Raw genomic sequence first — 23,992 nt, forward strand, 5'->3', positions numbered from 1 at the left:
TTTTCTATAACAAAGTAATTCATAAATACCATCATAGCTAAATATATTTATACGAGCAGCCCTGTATGCCTCCTACTCGGCTTTCCCTGAAACGGCCCGGAGAGTCTTCCAGAAAAGTCTGTAGTTTACCACCAGGCATGCACTCTTCTCTCACTCTCCTCTTGGATCTTGGATCGGATCGATGATAGGGAGGGAGGCCATGGCCATCTCCTCTCCCTGGAGGCAGCATGGCTGAATATTAGATAGAGACAGAATGCATTAGATAAGCGCCCGGGACCCAGATAGAAGCAGGGCCAGGCAGAACAGAGTAGTATGACTCAGGGAAGATCACACACCACCATGGAGAGGGAGGAATGGAGGACGCTCGAACACAACAACACAACCACAGACACACCTACACAGCACAGACACAACAGGCATGTCTGTGTCCGACTCCTAGCTGCTCAGGCTTGTTAAGTTGAGACTGTCCAGAGAATGAGACAGAGGTGGCGACATACAGTGTGTTCTCCTTACAACTGTATGTCGATCAGATCACACATTCCTGTAAAAATGCACAACGCTTCTGAGAGAGATCCTGTTGAGGAATGGGAAAACAACCGACATTGCATACATTCCAAGTTCCATTTCCACATGATGGAATGGAAGAGAGTGGCTCTTAAGTGCCTCATGGTATGCAGCGATTGTGTTATTTTATTAGTGAATAACATTATCGGGCCCACACAGCCAAATTAATCACTGAGCGATGGAAATTAAGCCTCCTACAGAGTCGTAATGCATTACTTTAATTCACCAGTTCAAGGAGGAGCCTCGGGCACCATTTTACTACTTATATATTTGGATATGTTTGGAAATGTGAGACTCCCCTCCGTTGGATTGCGATACCCAAAAAGCAGCAGCTCGTAGTAAATGGAAAAAGCAAAACAAAAAGATCAGTGACCGTATTCATAAAGCATAAAGCTCAGAGCAGGACTGCTGATCCAGGATCAGGTCCCCCCTGTCCATATAGCCTAATTGTATTCAAAACTGATCCTAGATCAGCACTCCTATTCCGTAGCGCTTTATGAATACGGGCACAGGGTGTCTAGCCTACTAGCTACAGCCTTGGGATCTGCGTTGTTCTGTGAGATTCCTCTGCTTTTTGAAAAGTGTGTGTAACTATATTTCCCCTACTTGTCATGAAGGTCACATTGTGACCGAACCACCTTGTTATCTATGTAGCTGCATTGTAAATGGGAAGCCAGACAGGAGGAGTACACAAGATTTGTCTGAGGGAGGAGAACACTCTGCTGCCATGAATCACAAGCAGGGATTTTCCTCAGAATCAGTTGGATTCATCAGCTGAGCTGGAACTGCAACAATCTCCTGCCAATACTAACCACAGAGGAGTTCAGTAAGGGCAGACACACAGAAACGTGTACGTGTGCACGTGCACGCACACACACACACATACACAGTGTAGTAGTGGGCTAAAAAAACGACAAGGAGTCATGATAGGCATATCTCACAACTGCCGGCTACATTCATGCCACCGGCACCATGTGTGTTTATGCGGCTGCTGCTGCTGCTGGGGGATTGGAACTGTGCTGCGCTGTCTGTCAAACCCTGTCTCTATGGAAATGGACACAGGCGGTGGATGGGAAGAAAACAGCATGTTAAGCAGCTCCTCCACCCACCATATCTCATACAGAGTCATAGAGAGAGACAGAACAGCTAGCTAGCTAACCACACCCAGACGAATGTCCAGTCCAGCGACCGCAGCACAGACACACAGAGACATGGACCAGAGACAGGGATCACAGACATGGACCAAAGACATGGACCACAGACATGGACCAGAGACATGGACCACAGACATGGACCAGAGACATGGACCACAGACATGGACCAGAGACATGGACCAGAGACATGGACCACAGATATGGACCAGAGACATGGACCACAGACATGGACCAGAGACATGGACCAGAGACATGGACCAGAGACATGGACCAGAGACATGGACCAGAGATATGGACCAGAGACATGGACCACAGACATGGACCAGAGACATGGACCAGAGACATGGACCAGAGACATGTACCAGAGACATGGACCAGAGACATGGACCAGAGACATGGACCAGAGACATGGACCAGAGATATGGACCAGAGACATGGACCACAGACATGGACCAGAGACATGGACCAGAGACATGGACCAGAGACATGGACCAGGCAGGCCTGAACAGCTTCCTCTGTGACTGTGGAGAGAAGCATTGTGCGAGGCTGTTGTGAGGATGTCAACAGAGCCCATATGAAAGGAGCAGTGTGGCTGTGTCTTTGAGGGTTCAAAGACATGCAGTCGGGGGGAGGAGCGGGAGGAGGGAGGGTGCTGTTTGGGGTTAGGATTTTCCTCTGGGTTTCTTGAAATGCCAAGCCGCGAAGCTGGAGCAACAACAAATTCCCCATGAGGAGCAGCCGGAACTGTAACCCACAAGCCCATCCATGTCAACAACAGCACAGGATCGGAAACATGAACTGAGCGACATACAGTATGCTATTCCTATTCACTTAGCCACTTAGCCTCAATTCCAGGCTTCCTGCACGAGAATTGGGACTGGGAGTCAAGTAACACGAGACTGCTATTCACATTGCTTAGCTGGTGGAAGTCATTGTTAGACAGTGTACTACTACTATAGGCTACAGGCAGGTGGAAGGAGATTGTATGGATATGGAGGGATAGTCATGGGGGCTGGCTTTATGAGCGAGACAATAACTCCCACCCCCTCCGCAGTGCAATTTGCCTGCAGCCGGGTCCTCATTTGACACCAAAACCTTTCATTACCTGCTCAGTTTCCAATCGGCTCTTCATGTGGCTCCTTCCTGGAATGTAATACCATCACACTTAAGCCCCTTTGAAGGCTGATGAGAAAGTGAAAGTGAGAAAGAGAGAGTGAAAGAGAGCAAGAGCAAGAGAGAAAGAGACAGAAAGAGAATGCTAAATCCACATATGGCATGCTCAGCAGACATATTGATTTTGCACCAGGAGGTAAACAGAGAGAGAATGATGGGTAGACATATGTGATGATGTAGTATGTAGAGGAGGAATGGGAAGAATGGCTTTCATTACTCAGGATAGATGCTGAAGATATCAGCAGATACAATCTAATGATCCTCCAGCCTTCTCTCTCCTCTCCTCTCTTCCTCTTCAATTCCCCACAGCTCAACCTTCTGTATCAGCACTTCCTCAGCCTATGGGTAGAGCGAGTGCACTGGTCTGGTGTTTGAGCAGAGGACACTTCTCTGCTGCTGCTGCTAGTGTTAATTGATCCCCAGTGATGGATGCAATGCAGCCCTGGAGCCTTGCCTGGCCAGAGCTCTCTCCCTGGCTCTCTCTCAGGCGGGAGAGACTGTGGTGTGGACTGGCCTACTGGCTGAAGACTCTGAATGGCCCCAGCGCTCATCATGCAGGCACGACAGACAATGGCAGGCCTGTTTGTCTGTGGGCGCAGACTCCCTGTCTAGGGACGACCACTTCCCCCGTTCGATAACGGTAGAAGCTGAGGCATTAGGTCTATGTGAGTGACAGACAGGGTAGGCCAGAGGGGGGCTTTGAGAGGCAGACAGGCAGGCATGTTAGCTGTAGTCAATGTCCTGAAAAGGCCACTTTCTCCATTCAAATCCCTGAGGTTTCTCAGGGATACAGCAGGTCCTCAGTTTAAAGTGCAACTATCTTCAGAATCGGCAGAATAATGTGTTTTTATGACTTCTTTATGACTAAGTAGTAGGTTATCTCATGTAAACTGAAAGCACAATCTTCAATGAGCAACAATGATTGTTCCTGTAAGACACCAATAATGGGACCTGACCATGTAAGCCTGTAGGCCTACATCTTCATACGGGGAATGTATGCAGTTCCCAGGCAATGTGACCAGGTTTCTGTATGATTCTGCCTCACACAGCAAGGACCTTCCACTATAACTTGGTTCCCATGCAGTTCCCACTCCCTCTGTGGAGGACATCATGGTCGGACATCTTAAAAAGGAAACCACCAAGTAACACATTCTAGACCCTCTATGAGCAAACAACTAGGATCTGGCCTCTTCTGCAGCTGAAAGATTGGTGTCGGTTATGAAATAAGATCCATCTCTCTCTCCCTCCCTCCTCCATCCCTCCTCCCTCCATCCTTCTCTCCCAACCCCCATCCTTCTCCTTCCCGTAACAGCTGGGTGACTCGGCCACATCTGGAGAGAAGCTGGGGGGTTGCAGACAGGCACACTGGGAGGCAGGGCTAAGAGGGGCATGGGAGGGCATAGAGGGGCAGAGTGTACAAGGTAAAGTGGGAGCGAAAGCATGCCGAATATCTCGTGTCGAAACAGATGCGCCAAATTGGCCGTGATACCACCATGGCTACGGTGAGTAATGGCCATAAAAAGAGAAAGGAGCATGTCTCGTTAGCAAATTTACAACGAGTAGTCATCCAAAGCCAGCAGACTCTCCCAACAAAAAGATTTAAGCAAGCCTAAAATGGATGGAAACTGGATAGGAGATGTTGTACAGAGATGATGTGCAGCCAGAGTGCATCTCAGATGTAACTTTGATGTTGTAACCTTTTCTCAGGGCATGAGTCATTGTCTGTGACTTTCTACACAGCTGGAGGGATCACGCGTATCTGCTTTGGATCTCAATTAACTGTCTCTTCTAAAGCAGTTTCTTCTATTTCTGCACTCTGCCTGGCTTGAAAGGTAGAAAGCATTGCTTCTAAAGCACTGTTTTCAAAGGCAAAATACAGAGGCAGATACTAAACAAAAGAGAGTTACTTTCAGTCAAGTATCTTCAGTCAAGTATCTCGGTCAAGTATCTTCAGATGAGGCAAAGAAGTTTGAAGTGTGCCATCAAAACAACTTCTGAGTAGGCGCTGGTGCCGTCAGATCTGTGGCCTGAACTGTGATGTTCCAAATGAAGAAAGATTGAAACCTCAATGAAGATGACTCATGTCTTGAGCTTGATTGCTAAGGTTATAGCTAGAGTCATTTTCTCTGTAATATCAAATGAGGAACTGTGATAATGTCCTCTGCTCGTCCCAGGTGAGGGAGGACATGACGAAGCAGGGGTCAATCTTCAGTTCCGTCTCAGATGTGATTAGAGTGACAGGCCCTGATGGAGAATTGAATCTCACAAATATTTTAACCACCAACCGTGTTCCAAAATTAGACAATTGACAGAGCAGAGATGTGCTCTGAGACACAGACACACACACACAGAGATATGCACACCAAGACACACACACACACACACAAAACCTGCCAGGGACTACTGTTTACCCCAGAAAAAGTCCTTCCCTTCTGGCTGCTACCGTCCCCTCCTCTCTGTTCAGAGTTGCTTGCCTGGATGAGTTGGGATAATTCAGCCTGTGAAGTCATCCAATCCAACACCCACCCCCGCGAAAACCCCCAAAAGCACCCAGCCTCACCAACCCTACCCACCCCCCGCTCTGTCTCCCTTCTCTCCACTCTTGACGGAGCGAGATGAATAGCGTGCTCTGTGCTGGGCAGATTGTGCTTCAGAAAGTCCCGGTAGGCTGCACTTCTCTCCTGTCAGAAGACAGAGAGCTCTACCTCAAACTAAGCCCACCATGCAGAACAGAGTCAGACCTGTTCAACCGTGAACCTGTGTATCACACAAGATCATGATCCCAATCATCTCTTGGTGATTGCACTTGTTTGTCACACCGATGGCATGGCATTCATAAACACACTGACCACATCCAACTTGGACCTGCTAAGAAACAGCGATTCACTTTCTTGTTATCTGCAGCCAAAATGCCCCACTGAAGCAGAGGAATCACTGATTACCAGGGGAAATCGGCAGACGCAAACACACATGCATGATTGCTCTCACGCACCATTTCCTTCGCTCATTCACACACAAACACACACAAACACATACTCATACATTTCTTATATGCCTGTTGGAAATACACAGCCATTGAGTGCTCTAATGAAAATGACAATAGGCTGAATGCAATTAACCAGGTATAAACCCAATCACTTAGCATATAGGCACAGAGAAGATCAGAAAGTCCTGATGTACGAATGTCTGTGTACAGAATTGTGGGCAACAGCAGCTGACAGAAATACAAATTGAGGAAGACAAGAGAATCTTCTGGCTCAAAGCTATGCACACGTTGATGTAATCATTTCCAATGACCTGAGGATTTTTCTGTTGGGCTGAGAGAGAACAGGAGAAAAATAGCTTTTTTGTCCCTGTTGGCTAATTCCCATCTCTCTCTCACTCTCTCTCCCTCTCTCTCCCTCTTTCTTCTGTGATTAATTCAGCCACCTAAAATAGACTGCTATAATTAATGCTAGTGGAGCGTAGTCCCTTTCACACAGACTCAGAGCGCAAACATGAGAATTGTCAAGAGGCTAACAAAAATAGCACATCCCAAAGTCACTTCCTTTAGTAACCTATATATCACTGGGCTGACAAAAAAGCCACCTCCCATGTTCTCGACTGGAAGAAACACTGCCGGTCAGAGTGGGGTGGAAGTTCAGCCCGTTGTATAGCAGTCACACCCTGATTATCACAAAGGGAGCAACGCCCTCCTCTGCCGGCTGCCGCTCAGCTCGCCGCTGATTGGATGACCTTTGACCCCCTCCCATTGTGGGACCAGCTGGTCTGTCCCTCCGTGTGTCCGTCTGGCTAACAAAAGGGTGCCAACTTTAAACGCTGCAATCTAACTAAAAGGAAGGAGAAACAGTTTGGGGAGATGAGAGGTTGCAAGGCAATCAGTTGCTCTTTTAACTGTACATGCTCCTCACCCAAATCCTCAACCATTTCCTACTGGATACCAGCCAAGACAACAGGCCTAAGTTTAAAGTCATTGTATTACTGTGCTGCACCCAGGTCAGACCCAGCCCAGCCCTGGAGAGTCCTGCCCATGCAGCTGTCTAGCTACCCAGGCAGGTGGTCCTGGGTCCTGGGCTGAGCCACACTATCCCCATGTTAATGCTCGGCATGTGACACCAAGAAGGGGAAACCATAACACTCAGAGGCCAACAGACTGATAGACCCCCCGAAATAACATGACTCGCTGTGCTCAAGAATGTAAGGTATGCAATCAAGACACATGTAAAGAATGTTTTAATGCACTGTTGTTTATCGATACATTATATGCATACCTTTATGTCAACTGAAGCATTTAAACAGCTTTTTATTTAAAATTACAAATACATAGGGTACTCAAGAGATCATTCCTAGTGTTGCTTTGCACATTGGATGGTGGGGGTATTTCACGGGTGGGTGGCTTTGATGTAAAACTTGTCTTGAGTTGTCAACACTTTGGCCTCAAATAGTCCTTGGGAAGATCTCAATTGCATACTCCTCGAGAGGGGAGGAACTCTGGCTTTCTCATCCAATGGGTTTTGAGAAGGAGACGAGTAGAGAGGAGAGAGGATGCGAGGACTATGCAATTGAGATCTACCCCTGTTCTCTGTCTCAGGGCGGAGTAACAGATCAATACAGCACATAAGCACCACCTGTCAATTTATTACATTCATTGATTCCTTTCAGACGGGCTGCTGAGTCACATATTTTGCCTAATGGTGACAACACGGCCCCAATGGCAGGGCCTATAAGTATGGCCATGATGGGATGACAAGAAACTTGAGCGCCTGCTACAGTATGATGCATCCTCATCATCATCCCCAGCCTCAATCATCATTGGTTTCTAACAAGAGGATGAGTGTATAGTGTGGGGGACATCTGGGGTCAATTTCTGGACGCTGGTCTGGACCCATATCTCAGCCATCCTACCAGAGTATCAGAACCCGCAAGTCATTGTGTCATAGTATTACCATAGTGTTGGGTTTACAATTCAGTGAAACCAGTCATATATTCTGTATAATGTTAGTGTTGATCCCTCCATACCGGCCCTGGCCTGAAGTCTTTCTTCACCCATTCCCACATGGCAGGAAGGAAGGTCCACAGAACTGATGTGCTTTATAGCCTTCCATTTCAATTAGGATATAGCCAAACTACACTTCCTTTCAGCTGCACCTATACTATTCCAGTTGACTGTTCCCTTCGCCATATCAAAGGATGCGGACAGGTAACCTACATGAGAGTACAAGGTGGTTCATTGCAGGCATGCGTCGTATAAAAATGCAGGGCGCGTTTTTGAAATGTTTTACTGGAGAGATGGATAGGCAAAAACTACTGCCGCACAGAACACTATAGAATATGTGTATATGGCTTTATTACACCGGACACAGATATTTCATACTTTACTTTTCAATAAAACCCAGATCATGTTTCCACACCACAAGCAGAATACAATGGTATACATCTGATTCGACAATGCACAGGGGCTTGTAAGGGTGGTCTTGATTGAACCATAGGCTACTGCAGACACTGCAATTAGCATATTACATGCATATAAATAGCCTATTTCAAAATATTGGCTGCAGTTATTTTTTAATAGCTCTGAATTGTTTCGTATGTTGTTCCTACTAAGTGATCCCATTTCTTGGATTTGAAAACGAGGAAGACTTCCGAGACATCCACGCGCGGAGAATAATCCATTATTAACCATAAAAAATCAACAAAACATCAAGTCCCCATAAATAACGGTATGGGGTATAGGGAATATAGAGTGAACTCACCAATGAGAAGACTGAATAATTGTGTGAGTCCGTGCCGCCTTTTGTGTAATCCAATCCCAACGAAATATGAAAGAACATGTAATTTCAGAATGTCTTCATGAACATTGGATGGAGCGATGATGCGATGCGGGCAAGTGATCTTCTTGATGCAAATACTTGTACGAGTCAATCCGGTTATAATAAAATACAACAAAAAAACAAGACGAGCAGTAAATAACGATTTCGATAAATTTTTTGTAATCTTTATGCTTTAGTTGACTGTGCAGTTACTGTCGCACAGATTGGGTTCCTCTCCCAACTCCACTCGCTGGCCCTGCCTTCTGAGCGAGCCTATTTGCACGGACGCCCGGACATGCAAATGTACTCTACCCATTGATGTTTTACAAAAACACCACGGATCCATGTTTCAGACACTCTACAGCGCCACCGTGTGGTTGTATAATTCCAAAAAGTGACTACACTATTGCCACTTAAGCGACAGCTCTTTTCTTTCAAATTGGATTATAGTAAACCTAAATTCGTATTGAAGACAAAAATAAATGGGCTTTAAATTGACACATCTGTTCTTGTCAGGCAGAAGATGCCATGCTGTCCTGCCTTCAAGATTGTGGATGAGAATCTACTGAATGGCTGATGTGTGGGCTAAAAAGCTTCAGAGATAAGTTCTGACTGAACATCCTAAAAAGTATCCAGATTTAGCTTCTATAAGAAATGTTTCATTTTTCCCCAAATGACTGTGGTTTCAGTAGACATCATCAGCATTTAGCAAGACACAGTGAAATGTGGTGCCTAATAAAATGTGTGATTAAAGGCCAAAATTTTCATGCCAATATAAACTAAAACCATCTGGTCATTATTAGCACCGTTGCAATCCAACTTTCCATTACCCAAAACTAAAACATCCCTGAGCCTTTCCTTTCCCAGAGTATGTAGTCATTACATCTTATTTGATAAATGTCTTGAGAAGTGGCAGTTAATACTAACACTCGTACTCGTTTGGCCCTACATGCGTACCTTAAAGCTTGTGACTACAGGACTGCAGCACAGCACTCCTATTCTCAAAGACAATACTTAATGTTTTCTAAACAAATACACTGATGTCTTATCATACTGTACTAGGGTTGAATAGGGTTCAGGTGCAAACTCAACTGTGGTAGAACATTATTGATAGCTTCAGGTTCAGACAGTAATAGCCTAGTTAGTCAATATTCTACCTTGACAATCAGAGGTATGTCTGGTACAAGGACAAGGTAGATGGGCCAGAGATGACTAAACATAATGGCTTTTTACAGTTGGTGTCATCTAGCAGGGTTATTTTATCACACTGTTTTCAAGGACATCTTCTAGTGTTTCCATCAAACAGTCCTTTAAAATACATATAACACTGCTCTTCTGACATGCCATGGAAATACATTCACAAGACGGCTTAATAATGCAACAAAACAAGGCAGTGAAATAAGATTGCAACAATATCTGAAAGAGTAATCTTTGTAGTGTGTACAACAATGTCCAAATAACTTTTCAGTGTCAAAATGCCTTTTAGGACAAACACTTCCATTTTCAGAAACAAATGCGATGTTTGTGGCATTAACATGTGTGAGCACATATAATAATCAATCTGCATTAAATTGACAGTTCAATGGAAACCATTGGACCATGGCACATCATAAACACAACCCAACACTCAAAACATTATATTACCTTTTCCCTCAACAGACACAGCTCAAATCAGTTATATGTCCTTCATACCTTTACATCAAACAAATATTATTAACACCAATCTCAAGTGATTCAAACACACAAATGCCATAGAGTTTCTTTCTGTGTTTTTATACAAACAGAAGCTCCGCCTCCCACTCCTTACTGTCAGACCACCTCATTGAGTGGTCTTACAGTAACTGACAGAGTCAAAGTGCTGGGAGTCTGGATCACCCATGTAGTACAGTTAAACTATCTTAAATAAACATAGTCCACAGCCATGGGAGTTGGACAGTCAGTTAGACAGTCAGTTCTGCCCACTAGGGTGCTGTCTGAGAGGGTGACCACTAGCAATGACCTTTGACCATATCTAGGCCTGAACTTGGGCAGCCTGCTCCTTCTCCAGCCGCCGCTGTTGGTAGGAGTTGTAGATGTCCAGGAACATGTCCTTGCAGGCGATTTTGGCGCCAAGCTTGGAACAGATGAGGAAGGAGCCGGCCATCTTGCGGTGCAGGGAGTAGGTCTCCTCGGGGGGCGGGGTGAGGCGGTGACGCAGCATGACGGGGATCAGGCTCTGGATCCGCTGCGTGGTGCTCTGGGTGCCAAAGTCAAAGGGTTCAGAGTTAGCGAAAGCCTCGCCCAGGATCATCACCGCCTCCACGTGGGCATTCTGGAATGCCTGGGGAGAGAGGGCATTTTCAACACAACAACTCGGTAACACTCTGCATGTATAACGCTTTATTACTTGTTATAAGCATGTATGAACCTTCATTATGTCTTATTAGAAGGCTTATAATATTATGTTATGTCCCTCTGTTTTTTTAGTGACTCAAAAGTGTAGAACCCCATCCCAGTAGAAACAGGAGAAAGTGAACAGAGAGGGAAGGGTGATGTCATAAACCACACATTAAAAAAATGTATGTGCTTCATGACACCATGGTTTTCACTGCACAAAAATAACCTCTTACCTTGGCCTCAAACCCTGTGAGGAACTTGAGGTCCTTGGATTTCTCCAGCACTGTCTCCCTATCTCCGATGGAGGCTGCATGCACCACCTTAACACATACAGACCAACGTACTTCATCAAAAGATTTCAGAGAACAAAATCAAAGCCATTTGATATGCTGTGCTCCTGGGTCTAAAATATTAATGGGATCTGTCATTCATCAGGTATTTGTTAGTGCACACTGTAGCAAAACGTTGTCCAGGTAGTCCGTCCCTGCTTCGGTCCATTTTCTTCTGTTTGGTGTTTAATGCACACGACTCAGGTTAACTTACCTGTACATAATCATCTGTGAAGGCCTCAGGGTAATCCCGGCATGCACCAAAATCCAACAGAATAATCTGGAGACACAAAGTGGGCAGAGGTTTAACTACGTCACATCCCCACCAAAACAACAATCGCCATCATACATGTTCATAAATGCAGGGAATAAAGTGGTATGTTCTTATGACATTTCTTTTGTACATTTATTCAGTTATAAATCCATTATAAAGCTATTTAATACAAAAACAACATGCTTGAAGGTCAGAGTCATGTTATTAATGAATGACACAGGGGTTGAGTCCCCTGTAGCTCAGTTGGTAGAGCATGGCGCTTGCAACGCAAGGGTTGTGGGTTCGTTTCCCATGGGGAGCCAGTATGAAAATGTATGCACTCACTAACTGTAAGTCGCTCTGGATAAGAGCGTCTGCTAAATGACAAAAATGTAAATGTAAATGATGAGTCCCAAATGGCACCCTATTCCCTACATAATCAGTGGTCAAAAGTAGTGCACTATATAGGGAATAGGGTGCCATATGGGACAACCCCAGCATCTTGTCACAGGCTCACTCGCCCTCTCACCTTGTTCTGCTCAGCGTTGTAAAAGAAGTTGGCCCAGTTGGGGTCCGTCTGCATGAAGCGGAACTCAAAGAGCTCTCTCAGACACAGCTGTAGGATGTTGAAGCAGATCTGTGGGGAGAAGAAATGACGGACCACAGGGGTCAGTTTACCACTCCTAGGTAGCATCCCAAATGGCACCCTATTGCACCAAATAGGGAATAGGGTGACATTTGAGACGCAGCCCTACATAGTGAGAGGTATCAATGTCACCACTGAACTCGGGTTACTGCCCTCTGCTGGTCAAAAGAGCCATGTGTGTAGTGTTGCATCAGAAACGTGGTTTGAGCGTCCTTTTAAGTTTTAATAATGCTCTCAGTTTTAATTTCATCCCAATGCCGCAGGTGCTGAATCATGAGTGAACAGTTGTCTGCTAACAAAGTAAGAACCCTGGAGTCATTTAAAAACCAGATTCTACCATCAGATTCTACAATCACTTGAGCCATCTAATAAATATGAATGATTCCTCTACTACTGGGTGTAGAGACAATAGCATATGTGATTCATTGCTTCAGAATTTGGGGTAAACACCTAATTTCTTCATATCAATGACAACTGAGAAGAGCACACTATACTATACAGGTGGTCTGCAGAGTCATAGATTAACAACCTATCTAACGGTTAAGACAGGGTTTCCCAAACTCGGTCCTCGGGACCCCAAGGGGCGCACGTTTTGGTTTTTGCCCTAGCACTACACAGCTAATTCAAATAATCAACAAGCTTTGATCATTTGAATCAGCTCTGTAGTGTTAGGGCAAAAACCAAAACGTGCACCCCTTAGGGTACGGAGGACCGAGTTTGGGAAAAGCTGGGTTAAGGCTAGTCATAGCTACAAAAAAGGTATCCAGTCAGTCAACCAGTCACTGAGTTAGACTAAGGGTAGGCAATGATGTGGCCACAACCTCACCCCACAGCGCTACCAGGAAAAAGGCCATTCACCCAATGTTTATTCTCCTGGGTGGAGGTCAGAGGTCAGCTCTAACCTGATTCCTTGTCTCCTGATCCAGATCCACACAGCTGTCCAGCGGTACCCCTGACACCAGCTCCATGGCCAGAACCCTCCTTCCTGAGAGCTCGTCCACCACAAATGGCACGTGGAAAAATGGGTCATCCGCCAAAAGTGACCTGAGGCAGACAGAAATCATTAATCTGCTAAACAGGACTGAGCTGGTACATTGCTACGCATCAATACACAACAGGCCCACAAATTGTACTACCATCAGATTTACAGTGCATTAGAGAGCGTATCATCCTGATAGGAACTGAACTAAATAAAGATAGAAATCACATAAATGAGGGCCAGCGTCCAATAAATACTGTGGAAAGTGGTATTTAATTTATACTCACTGTTTAGTAACATTTGGATACACTAAGAGGACTACTAGCGGCTATTCAAGTTCATGATCAGTCCATCTGAAGACACTTCATGCTTTATGACAGACACAGTGGTGTAGGGCCTACTTAAAATGCTTGGCACTCTCCGCCTCCCTCTTGTAGTCGCACTCCCACGCCAGCTCTCTTTGAAGGACCTCTAGACTACTGTCTGCAAACAAGCCTGCGAGAAAATAAATGTCAATATAAGTTGGCCATTTTCCCAAGTACTTGGATATCTTTCTCACTACAAAGCATTCAATGCAGAGAACCAATTATTATTTAAGAGTTTTGAGATTATTTTTGTAATGAAAAGCGCTATATAAATTTAATAAATTATTAGCATCATCGTCATTATAATACGTTTGGATTTCTTAACCCTTACCCTCTGGTAGAACAACACTCATCTTCAGCACAGACATCAGGTTGTTGATGTCACTGTGGATGCTCTCAGCTACTCCTGGGTACTGCAATGGAGAGAGAGAACAGACATCCAGAATTACATGAGAAAATATCAAAGACTGTCTGAGAATATCAATAATCTAATCTTAGAGCTCCCATGACTAAACACAGCGAGAATCTCTTTACCAGAACAATAACCTTTTTTACAAGTTAGTGTTAAAAAAAGGCACCCAACCATTAACTAGGGATTGGGATGTTAGGTAGATCGTTTTTTTCAGCCAAAGAGTAATAATCTACATTTTATAATGACAAATAGAACCTCCTCTATTCATGGGTCAGTGACTGATAACATTACTATTGCTACCATTACATACTATTGAACCTGGCATTGAAGCCTGGTTCTCTTTGGATGTCAAAGGATATGTATGGAATCCCTAACCTGGATCTTCATGGCGACCTCCCTCCCGTCCTGCAGCATCCCGTGATGCACCTGGCCAATGGAGGCGGCGGCGAAGGGCTTGTCCTCAAACGACGACAGCTTCTCCCTCCAGCCCGCACCTAGCTCCTCCTCCAGAACTTTCTGCAGTCACACAGCAGAGCTGAAATCAGTCTAAAAGTCCAATTCAATTCCAAAATGACTTACTAACAGTCATTGTAGTGGAACGTCAAATATTACAGTATGTCTATCTGTACTATACAATATCTGACGTTCAAGAAGACATTTCAGTGTATGCATGACTCACATTCATCTGCCAGGCGGGCATGAAGTCTGCGCTCTGTCGGACCCGCTCAAAGATCTTCTGTAGCTGGGGGTTTATGAAGGAGTTATCTACAGAGAAGAACACAACACCTGTTAAATTTACCTAGTATACATAATGTGTTCAATTGGTAATACTTTCCATAGGATATAATGTAGCATCTAGAATACCTTTATAGATGCAGCATACCATACAACAAGTATTCCAATTGAATTCATCAAAGATAAATGTGGTGGGTGACAGAGGGGAGGGTAGATCATTATACCTTGTATACTGAGCATCTGTCCTATTTTGAGGGCTGCCCCTCTGACTTTGCACAAGGTGTCCACTATCCTCTCAGCATTGGCCTCGGACAGGAGAGGGGAGTCCAACAGGGCACCCTCTGAGAGAGACATGGATGAGTTGATTACGGAATCAGAATGAAGGAGAGAAGCAAACAGAGTGAAACAAACTAAGGTCTGAATTCATGAGCAAGGCCGGAGTAACTACACTCTTACATGAGAAATACTGTATATCATAACATACAATGGTGAACCAAGCCATATTGAGAGGAACTTCAATTAGTCCAGATTCAACACAATGCCAGCCTGGCAGACAATAAAATCAGGTGACCGTCTATCGTGCCACCTATCATGCAGCTTCTTCATCTCAGGGTCTGTTTCAGAGATGCATGGAGGAACCTACCTGCACGCTTGGCTCCCATAGACTGCTTCGCCATCTCTGCAATGGCACCTAGTCCCAACCCGACTGCCAGACCTGCCAACGAGACAGACATAAGGAACTATTGTAAGTGTGCCTACCACTATATGGATTCACTTCTGAGACACACACCGATCTCTCCTTCATCTGGCCATCATACACACTAACATGTACCATTTAAGATGAGTCACAGAGAGCTTGATGTAAGTGATCATTTAGAGGTAGACTTGACTCAAGGTCATAGGGACTGGGCTGTGCAATGATGTAATGACTATATTAGTTTATTTAAGAATGTACTAGAAATATTGATTAATTGTAATATAGCTGCATGCTGGCTGGGTCATGTTTCCTTAGGCATTGTTAATGTTATTTTACTGCTGCTCTTTAATTATTTGTTATTTGTACTTTTTACTTATCTATTTTTTACTTTAAAATGTATTTTTCTTAAAACTGCATTGTTGGTTAAGGGCTTGTAAGTAAGCATTTCACTGTAAGGTGAACCTGTTGTATTCGGCGCATGTAACAAATAACATTTGATTTGATCTGTTGTATGGCATTCTATCAATATAATCCTATAGGTGTACCTAATAAAACTTCTATATCTGGGGGTGATTTCCATTCATTGCAGTGAAACTCTCTTACCCCCGAAGTTGACCAGCCTGCTGATTCTCGTGGCAGGGACCTTCCTCTCTCTTGCACGATCACTAAGCTGTAAAAATGAGACCTCCATTAAAACAATATCTAACACCAAACATAATCAAATTAGCAAATTTGAGCTACAACATCTACATTATTTTAGGCTAAAAGACCCCAGTCTCGGGCCAAAGGACAACACTGCACAGTAAGACATGTTACATAACATAACAAGGGCCTGAGAGACTACATGCCACCATGTTTCAGCTACAGCACATGCCTGGAACAATACAGTACCACATGGGTAGGCCTATATATAATTGGTTCATCCCTGAGGATATGTTTAGATTTACAATATTAATTAGAAGCACAATACAGTAGGCCTATGTATAAAGACAGCCATTCCATACCTCTTCAGAAATGGGGAAATAATTTCCTAATATAGCAGACCAACTTAACTTAACCCCCTAAGTCCCCATCATGATTTACAACTACAACGCCCGCCCAAAACCCAGTCAGTGGAACAGCCCAGACAATCAGGAGGTAAGCCTACGTCACTGACCTTCTGCTTAAGAATAGGCCTGGAGAGTGCCTGCTTGGACTCCCTGGCCTTCTTGATGTCCTCTGGGGTGAGTCTGGCCACTACCGAGTCATGGACAAACCTGGTGTGGCGTTGCGTCAAAGCGATGTGCAGGAACCGGGCACTTTGGCCGGGCCAGCCTGCTCTCCCTGGACCCCTGGCTGGGCTGAGAGGCACTCCGCTGGGCATCTCTGTGTCCCCTGGGCCTGGGGGGAATTCGGAACCCACCGCCCATTTAGCAGCCTCGTCCGGGTCCATTTCCTCCCATCCCTCAGCATCAGGGAACACATCCTCCTTGATAGACTGTTGCTGAATATGGAAAAAGTCACATTCAGTGCCTCATTCAATGTCACTGCAGACAATAGACACCATGGTGCATGTAATTGTATTTGGCAGAGTACTATAACATTTTATGTAGCCTAAAAGCTGAAAAGGGCATTGAACTGTGATCGTGTCTCCAAAGTACATCTATCTATTTGATGTGTTCAGAAAGGCTCCCTTCTCTCCCCTGTTTGAACATACCATGGCAGCACCACCCATGACTGTGCCCATGGCGCCCTCGACCACCTCCTGGGCAGCTTTGACCCCAGTGCCCAGCGTGGAGTTACAGGCCATTAGCCTCAGCATCTCCCCCTGGGTGTTGGCAAACGCTTGGCCAACCTTCCCTGCTCCTCGCAGCACCTGAAACACCTCAGCTAGCATCTCTGCAAAGACACACACACACTTTAAACAATCTAGCTACCTATACATTTAGTCTAAGCTTAGCTTATCATTTTAAATGATTCAGTGTGCATGACATGTATTACACACGTGTGACTGCGACCTGCACTCCTCACGAGTAAGGCATTAGCTAGCTAAGGAACTTACATCCTTTCCCAAAGACGTTGCCGTTTGATTACCAAGTGAAGATATTGGTGCAGTTACAACACAATCGAATACAAGAGGCAAAATTACATTTTAAATTTGGGTATCGTTGAATGCATAGATTTAACCTAAACCTGTTGTTCACACTAGCTACTAAGTTAGCTAGCTAGGCTTCACACCCCAACATCAGAGCTTATGAATCACTTAGTTAACTTTAGCTAGCATGTTTAAAATATACCGAGGAATTGTCAAAGTCACTTACTATGGATGAAGGGATGCTTTCTATAGAATTTGGAATAGCTGACGTCTGTCCTCTTGCCCGTGAAGTGAATGGAAGCTGTTTTGCAACACCTTTCAGACCCGGAAATAGAGGTTTGACTAAATTGACAGACCTGCCTGTGGTCCAACTGCGCCCCACGAAATAGGAGAAGGCGGGCGTAAAATCCCTAAACCAATCATACGCCACGTTTCAACGATTTAACGTGTGATTGACGGATGAAAGTCTGTCCACTAAACAAATCAGAGAAGTGAAAGGTGTGGCTACGGCAACCCAATGGCCAATAACGTTTTAAAGGGCGCATCATGTTGGAGCAGCACTAAAATGCACGGGTTTGGAATGTAGTTACAAAATCATAAGGATGGTGCTGATGCTCAGTGGCGTGTATTTATGGATGCCAACGGAAGCCAGGCTTCTCCAAAAAAATTGACCAAGGAAAAAAAGATTTACAAATAAATAATGATTTATCTTTCGTCTCTTTGTGTTTCATAATTGTCATTCAATTTGCAAGACGCTGAATGTATCTCACCGGCGAGCGAAACAGCGCACTTCTGTCTCTGTATGTACATCTATCTGATCCTATGTTGCAGCAGCCAGCCGTCGGGTGAAAAAGAGTATGATCTTGTTGCCGTCCGTAGCATTGAATGCAAGCGAAGCCAGCGACCATTAGCTTCCCTTGATATTCTTTTTTTTTTTTTTTACAATAATAACCAATCAGCATTTAACTAAACTGAGCGAACTCAATTGGTAGTGGTCCTGGAGCACCAAAACAAGGTGTCAAGGGAAGACAGTTTGGATTAGCCTTCACACCAATCACATCACATTAAGCCATACATCATTGACAAGGAAAAAACTTGAATTGTTGCGTCTTGTTGTGTTGTTGTCCTCAGGTGGCTGGCTAGCTAAAATTGGCCGTTTCCTAAATTAGCCATGGTCGGAGATAGCGATTGGATTTGTGGTTTTACTTAATTCTCCATACTGGCCAATAAAGGCGATTCTGATCCAATCATAAATTCATACAGTGTGCCTCTGGCTGAGAGGATAGAAATTCAATATGTAGCTAGATGTAGTAGGCTAGCTAATGTTAACTATCTGGCTAAACGTTGTCCATGAAAGGAAGTTAGGCTAGGGAACAAGCATTTTAAGACAGGTAGCCTAGGAAAACAAAAACTAAAGCGTGTACTGTATGACAGAGTCATAGACGGTTTCAGCAACATGAAAGAGAAGGTGGCATTGGAGTTTCTCTTCAAGGAGGGTGAGTCAACATGTTTTTCTACTTAGGCACACACACACACATAATTCAGTAACATGGATAGCCATATGATATTTCGCTTATGTTGATTGGACTAAATAGTTTTTGGAATCTTTTAGTTTTCTTTGCTACTTGCAGTAACTCTCCAGTGTTCTAAATCAATAGTTGTTTAGTAGTCCGAAAATCTCGGAAACATTAACTTGATTGACCATGATGTAGGTAATGTAAATGTTTTGTGATGAAACAAAGGTGTGGTTGAATTTATTCTGCCGCTGTGCCTTCTTACTGTCTCGGCCTTAGGCCTATATATTACAGTGTCAAGGCATATAAACTAAGGGGTTATAGAGCAAACAACGCGATAGAGCCCCACAGTGAAGGTCTCATAATACCCATAAAACCTAGCGGTCAAACATGAAAATGGTTCCAATCGTTTTTCCAACAATCATTTTTCCCATAGGGGATTGTAGAAACAGTTAAACTAAAGGCTGTGTTTTGTGTAGGCTTACCCTGGCGTGACGTTTTGATAACCATGTAAATCTCTCTCAGACAATGTGACTTTTATTAATATATTTGCCTCTATTTACTCTCAGATAAATAAAAAAATGCTAATTAACATCAAACACATGGTTTCCAGGTGTTTGATGCCATTCCATTTGCTCCGTTCCGTCCATTATTATGAGCCCCTCAGCAGCTTCCTCTTATTCTTACCTTTGCCTCTTAGATCATCATGGCATTTGTAGTTCTTTATGATAGCCACATTAGCAGCTAATCAGCATTTCATTTTTGGAGGGTACAGGCAAATATATTGATATATTCTACAAACATAGCCGCGGGAAGTAGGGGTGCTGAGGGTGATGCAGCGCCCCATTAAAAAATGTAAACATTTTACATAATTCCACAACAAGATAATAATATAATAATAATATGCCATTTAGCAGACGCTTTTATCCAAAGCGACTTACAGTCATGCGTGCATACATTTTTGTGTATGGGTTAGTGAAGATTAGTGAACTAGGCCTTTATTACTCCTGTAATCCTTCACACTATTCTAATGAGCCCCTGAAACAAGGCCAATAATAATAACAAGTGTGCTTTGCCAAATTTTCTTTTTACATTTACATTTTGGTCATTTAGCAGACACTCTTATCCAGAGTGACTTACAGTCAGCACATTTAACTAAGGTAGATAAACAACTACATATCACAGTCATAGCAAGTAAAACATTTTTTGTTACTGAGAATGTTGTTATAGTGAAGGCGTGTAGTTGCAAATGTATTTTGTGTCGAAATTACAAAATACCTCAATATACCTGTATTTGATGTAAATACCGGAATGGAATATTTAGCTGGAATGGAATGTTCGTATCCTGTATAAAATGATCTGCTAAATGACTAAAATGTCAAATGTAAATGTTTTACATACAGATATCATATTACTGTATTTAATTATATTTGTTAAACATTTTTGTAAATATTGTGGTCACATGTATCATTTGTACAGTTCTTTATAAAAAATGTAGTTATTTGTTACATTTGACTGTGTAAAACCCAAAATCTAGCAGTACTACTTCCCTGAGAGTGAGGCAGATATATAGCATTTTGTACCAAAAAAAACATGATTATTTGTCTCTCTGAAATGGAAACCATCAAGTGATAGATTTTAAACAAATACATGGCTGTCATTGAACAACCCAATGCCATGATTACATAGCTTAGCTTTTGACTGCCTGCTACAAACCTGGCATGCTCCAACAGCTGTGCTCCTTTGTTGCCTACATTGGGCCATGTTTGTGCAATGAAAAAACATGACAATAATGTTACAAAATCATAGATAGTTAAAAAAATATATATGTGAGGAAATTAAGTATTTGATCCCATGCTGATTTTGTACGTTTGCCCACTGACAAAGACATGATCAGTCTATAATTTTAATGGTAGGTTTATTTGAACAGTGACAGACAGAATAACAACAAAAAAATCCAGAAAAACGCATGTCAAAAATGTTATAAATTGATTTGCATTTTAATGAGGGAAATAAGTATTTGACCCCTCTGTAAAACATGACTTAGTACTTGGTGGCAAAACCCTTGTTGGCAATCACAGAGGTCAGACGTTTCTTGTAGTTGGCCACCAGGTTTACACACATCTCAGGAGGGATTTTGTCCCACTCCTCTTTGCAGATCTTCTCCAAGTCATTAAGGTTTCGAGGCTGACGTTTGGCAACTCAAACCTTCAGCTCCCTCCACAGATTCTCTATGGGATTAAGGTCTGGAGACTGGCTAGACCACTCCAGGACCTTAATGTGCTTCTTCTTGAGCCACTCCTTTGTTGCCTTGGCCGTGTATTTTGGGTCATTTTCATGCTGGAATACCCATCCACGACCCATTTTCAATGCCCTGGCTGAGGGAAGGAGGTTCTCACCCAATATTTAATGGGACATGGCCCTGTCCATCGTCCCTTTGATGCTGTGAAGTTGTCCTGTCCCCTTAGCAGAAAAACACCCCCAAAGCATGTTTCCACCTCCATGTTTGACGGTGGGGATGGTGTTCTTGGGGTCATAGGCAGCATTCCTCCTCCTCCAAACACGGCGAGTTGAGTTGATGCCAAAGAGCTCGATATTGGTCTCATCTGACACTTTCATCCAGTTCTCATCTGAATCATTCAGATGTTCATTGGCAAACTTCAGACAGGCCTGTATATGTGCTTTCTTGAGCAGGGGGACCTTGCGGGCACTGCAGGATTTCAGTCCTTCATGGCGTAGTGTGTTACCAACTGTTTTCTTGGTGACTATGGTCCCAGCTGCCTTGAGATCATTGACAAGATCCTCCCGTGTAGTTCTGGGCTGATTCCTCACCGTTCTCATGATCATTGCAACTCCACGAGGTGAGATCTTGCATGGAGCCCCAGGCCGAGGGAGATTGACAGTTATTTTGTGTTTCTTCCATTTGCGAATAATCGCACCAACTGTTGTCACCTTCTTGCCAAGCTGCTTGGCGATGGTCTTGTAGCCCATTCCAGCCTTGTGTAGGTCTACAATCTTGTCCCTGACATCCTTGAAGAGCTCTTTGGTATTGGCCATGGTGGAGAGTTTGGAATCTGATTGATTGATTGCTTCTGTGGACAGGTGTCTTTTATACAGGTAACAAGCTGAGATTAGGAGCACTCCACTTTAAGAGTGTGCTCCTAATCTCAGCTCGTTACCTGTACAAAAGACACCTGGGAGCCAGCAATCTTTCTGATTGAGAGGGGGTCAAATACTTATTTCCCTCATTAAAATGCAAATCAATTTATAACATTTTGGACATGCGTTTTTCTGGATTTTTTTGTTGTTATTCTGTCTCTCACTGTTCAAATAAACCTACCATTAAAATTATAGACTGATCATTTCTTTGTCAGTGGGCAAACGTATAAAATCAGCAGGGGATCAAATACTTTTTTCCCACACTGTATGCAAACTTTGTACACTGTGGTGTGGTGGTGACCATAAAGCCATTTGAAAAGTATTAGATGCAGTATGCAGAAATCACTCCGCCATTTCCTGGTTACTCAAATTCTAATAGTTTGCTTAATTTTAGTTTATGTGACAAAACAAGCAGTTATTGTGTAGAGAATTATTGTACCATCTAAATCGCTGTGAAATATATTTTCCATAACCAAAAATATTGTATTTTCAGCTGTTTGAAGCTGGTGTACAAAACAGAACGTAAAATAAGCAAAAACGAAAGAAGCATTGAAAGAGCGCACATAGAACAGATCTACCGCTTCTTAGACTTGCTTTCAATGAGAATGACAGATCTATAACAAAAATTTCTATGTGAATTTGGTCAGGTCGCCCAAAAAGGTACATATTGCAGCTTTAATGAGAATAATTTATATTTTGACATTACTGTGTGCAACTGTAACTATATGTGTAAGGGGGTCTGGGAGCACTTATTTTAAATGTACACAATTGTCCAGGCATTTATAAAGAAATTACATGGTAAGATGGTAATTACACAATAATAATAACTAGCCATAACAACAATACATTTACTACAAATAAGATAAATAAAAGGTTTAATGTTCAGTTTATGTGTATTTACATGCATGGTTCCGAGTGTGTGTGTTTGTGTGTGTGTGTGTGTGTGCATGATTGTGTGAGTGCACACTCATGCACGGAGCCCAACACTCGGAAGTTCCGTCTGGCCCTCTGCTGGACTGTATTAGCTGCTCTAAGCCAATAAAGCTCTTTTAATTGAATTGAGAGAGAGAGAGAGTTTTGTTTACTATCTACTTCACTTGCTTTGGCAATGTTAACACACAGTACGTTGGTGGTAGATTATCAGACACTCAAGAAGAAGGTCTGATTTCATTATTACATGAAACAGGATACAAGTGGAAAATATAAAGATCCAGTCCATTTTAAAAATTGGCGGCCCCTTACACTTCAGTGTTGTGATGCATAAATTCTAGCAAAATGTATAGCGCGTAGAATTAAAAAGGTATTGTCGGACATTATTCATTCTAATCAGACAGGTTTTTTACATGGGCGATACATTGGAGATAATATAAGGCAAGTACTGGAAACAATAGAACACTATGAAAAATCTGGGAAACCAGGCCTACTATTCATAGCAGACTTCGAAAAGGCATTTGATAAAGTACAACTGGGGTTTATATATAAATGCCTGGAGCATTTCAATTTTGGACAATCATTTATAAATTGGGTTGCTACCATGGAAAGGTAAATACCTGTAAATTTGTGGAAAAATCACCCTGATTAACTCTTTAGTATTATCCCAGTTTACCTATTTGCTTATGGTCTTGCCTACGCCTAGCGAACAGTTTTTAAAATTATATGAGAAAAAAATATTCCATTTTATTTGGAACAGCAAGCCAGACAAAATTAAACGGCCCTATTTATATAATTAATATGAATTAGGAGGACAGAAAT

At 43.3% G+C, this 23,992-nt stretch overlaps 1 protein-coding gene across 1 annotated transcript; it reads right to left on the minus strand.

Annotated features, from left to right (window-relative positions):
• Nucleotides 1-9,942: 9,942 nt before the first annotated feature.
• coq8b (coenzyme Q8B) lies at nucleotides 9,943-17,886 on the minus strand. Its single transcript, XM_084147903.1, has 15 exons — nucleotides 17,794-17,886; nucleotides 17,190-17,371; nucleotides 16,650-16,976; nucleotides 16,097-16,163; nucleotides 15,440-15,511; nucleotides 15,021-15,137; nucleotides 14,741-14,826; nucleotides 14,437-14,577; nucleotides 13,981-14,062; nucleotides 13,686-13,779; nucleotides 13,208-13,349; nucleotides 12,189-12,296; nucleotides 11,621-11,686; nucleotides 11,311-11,397; nucleotides 9,943-11,021 (listed from the first exon to the last, which is right to left on the minus strand). Exons 2-15 carry the CDS (start codon nucleotides 17,367-17,369, stop codon nucleotides 10,713-10,715), a joined length of 1,878 nt encoding a protein of 625 aa, XP_084004029.1. The 5' UTR covers nucleotides 17,370-17,371; nucleotides 17,794-17,886; the 3' UTR covers nucleotides 9,943-10,712.
• Nucleotides 17,887-23,992: the final 6,106 nt, after the last annotated feature.

Source organism: Coregonus lavaretus, assembly GCF_964263955.1.
Source record: "Coregonus lavaretus genome assembly, chromosome: 30".
NCBI classification, from domain to species: Eukaryota; Metazoa; Chordata; class Actinopteri; order Salmoniformes; family Salmonidae; genus Coregonus; species Coregonus lavaretus.

Bases quoted from the DNA above. Each gene is read 5' to 3' on its own strand.
- coq8b (XM_084147903.1), bottom strand. From the start codon at position 17,369: ATGCTAGCTGAGGTGTTTCAGGTGCTGCGAGGAGCAGGGAAGGTTGGC. The intron at 14,578-14,740 runs GTGAGTCATGCA...GTGTGACTGCAG, and splicing joins TGCCCGCCTGGCAGATGAAT to AAAGTTCTGGAGGAGGAGCT. The intron at 11,398-11,620 runs GTAAGTTAACCT...GTATGTGTTAAG, and splicing joins TCACAGATGATTATGTACAG to GTGGTGCATGCAGCCTCCAT.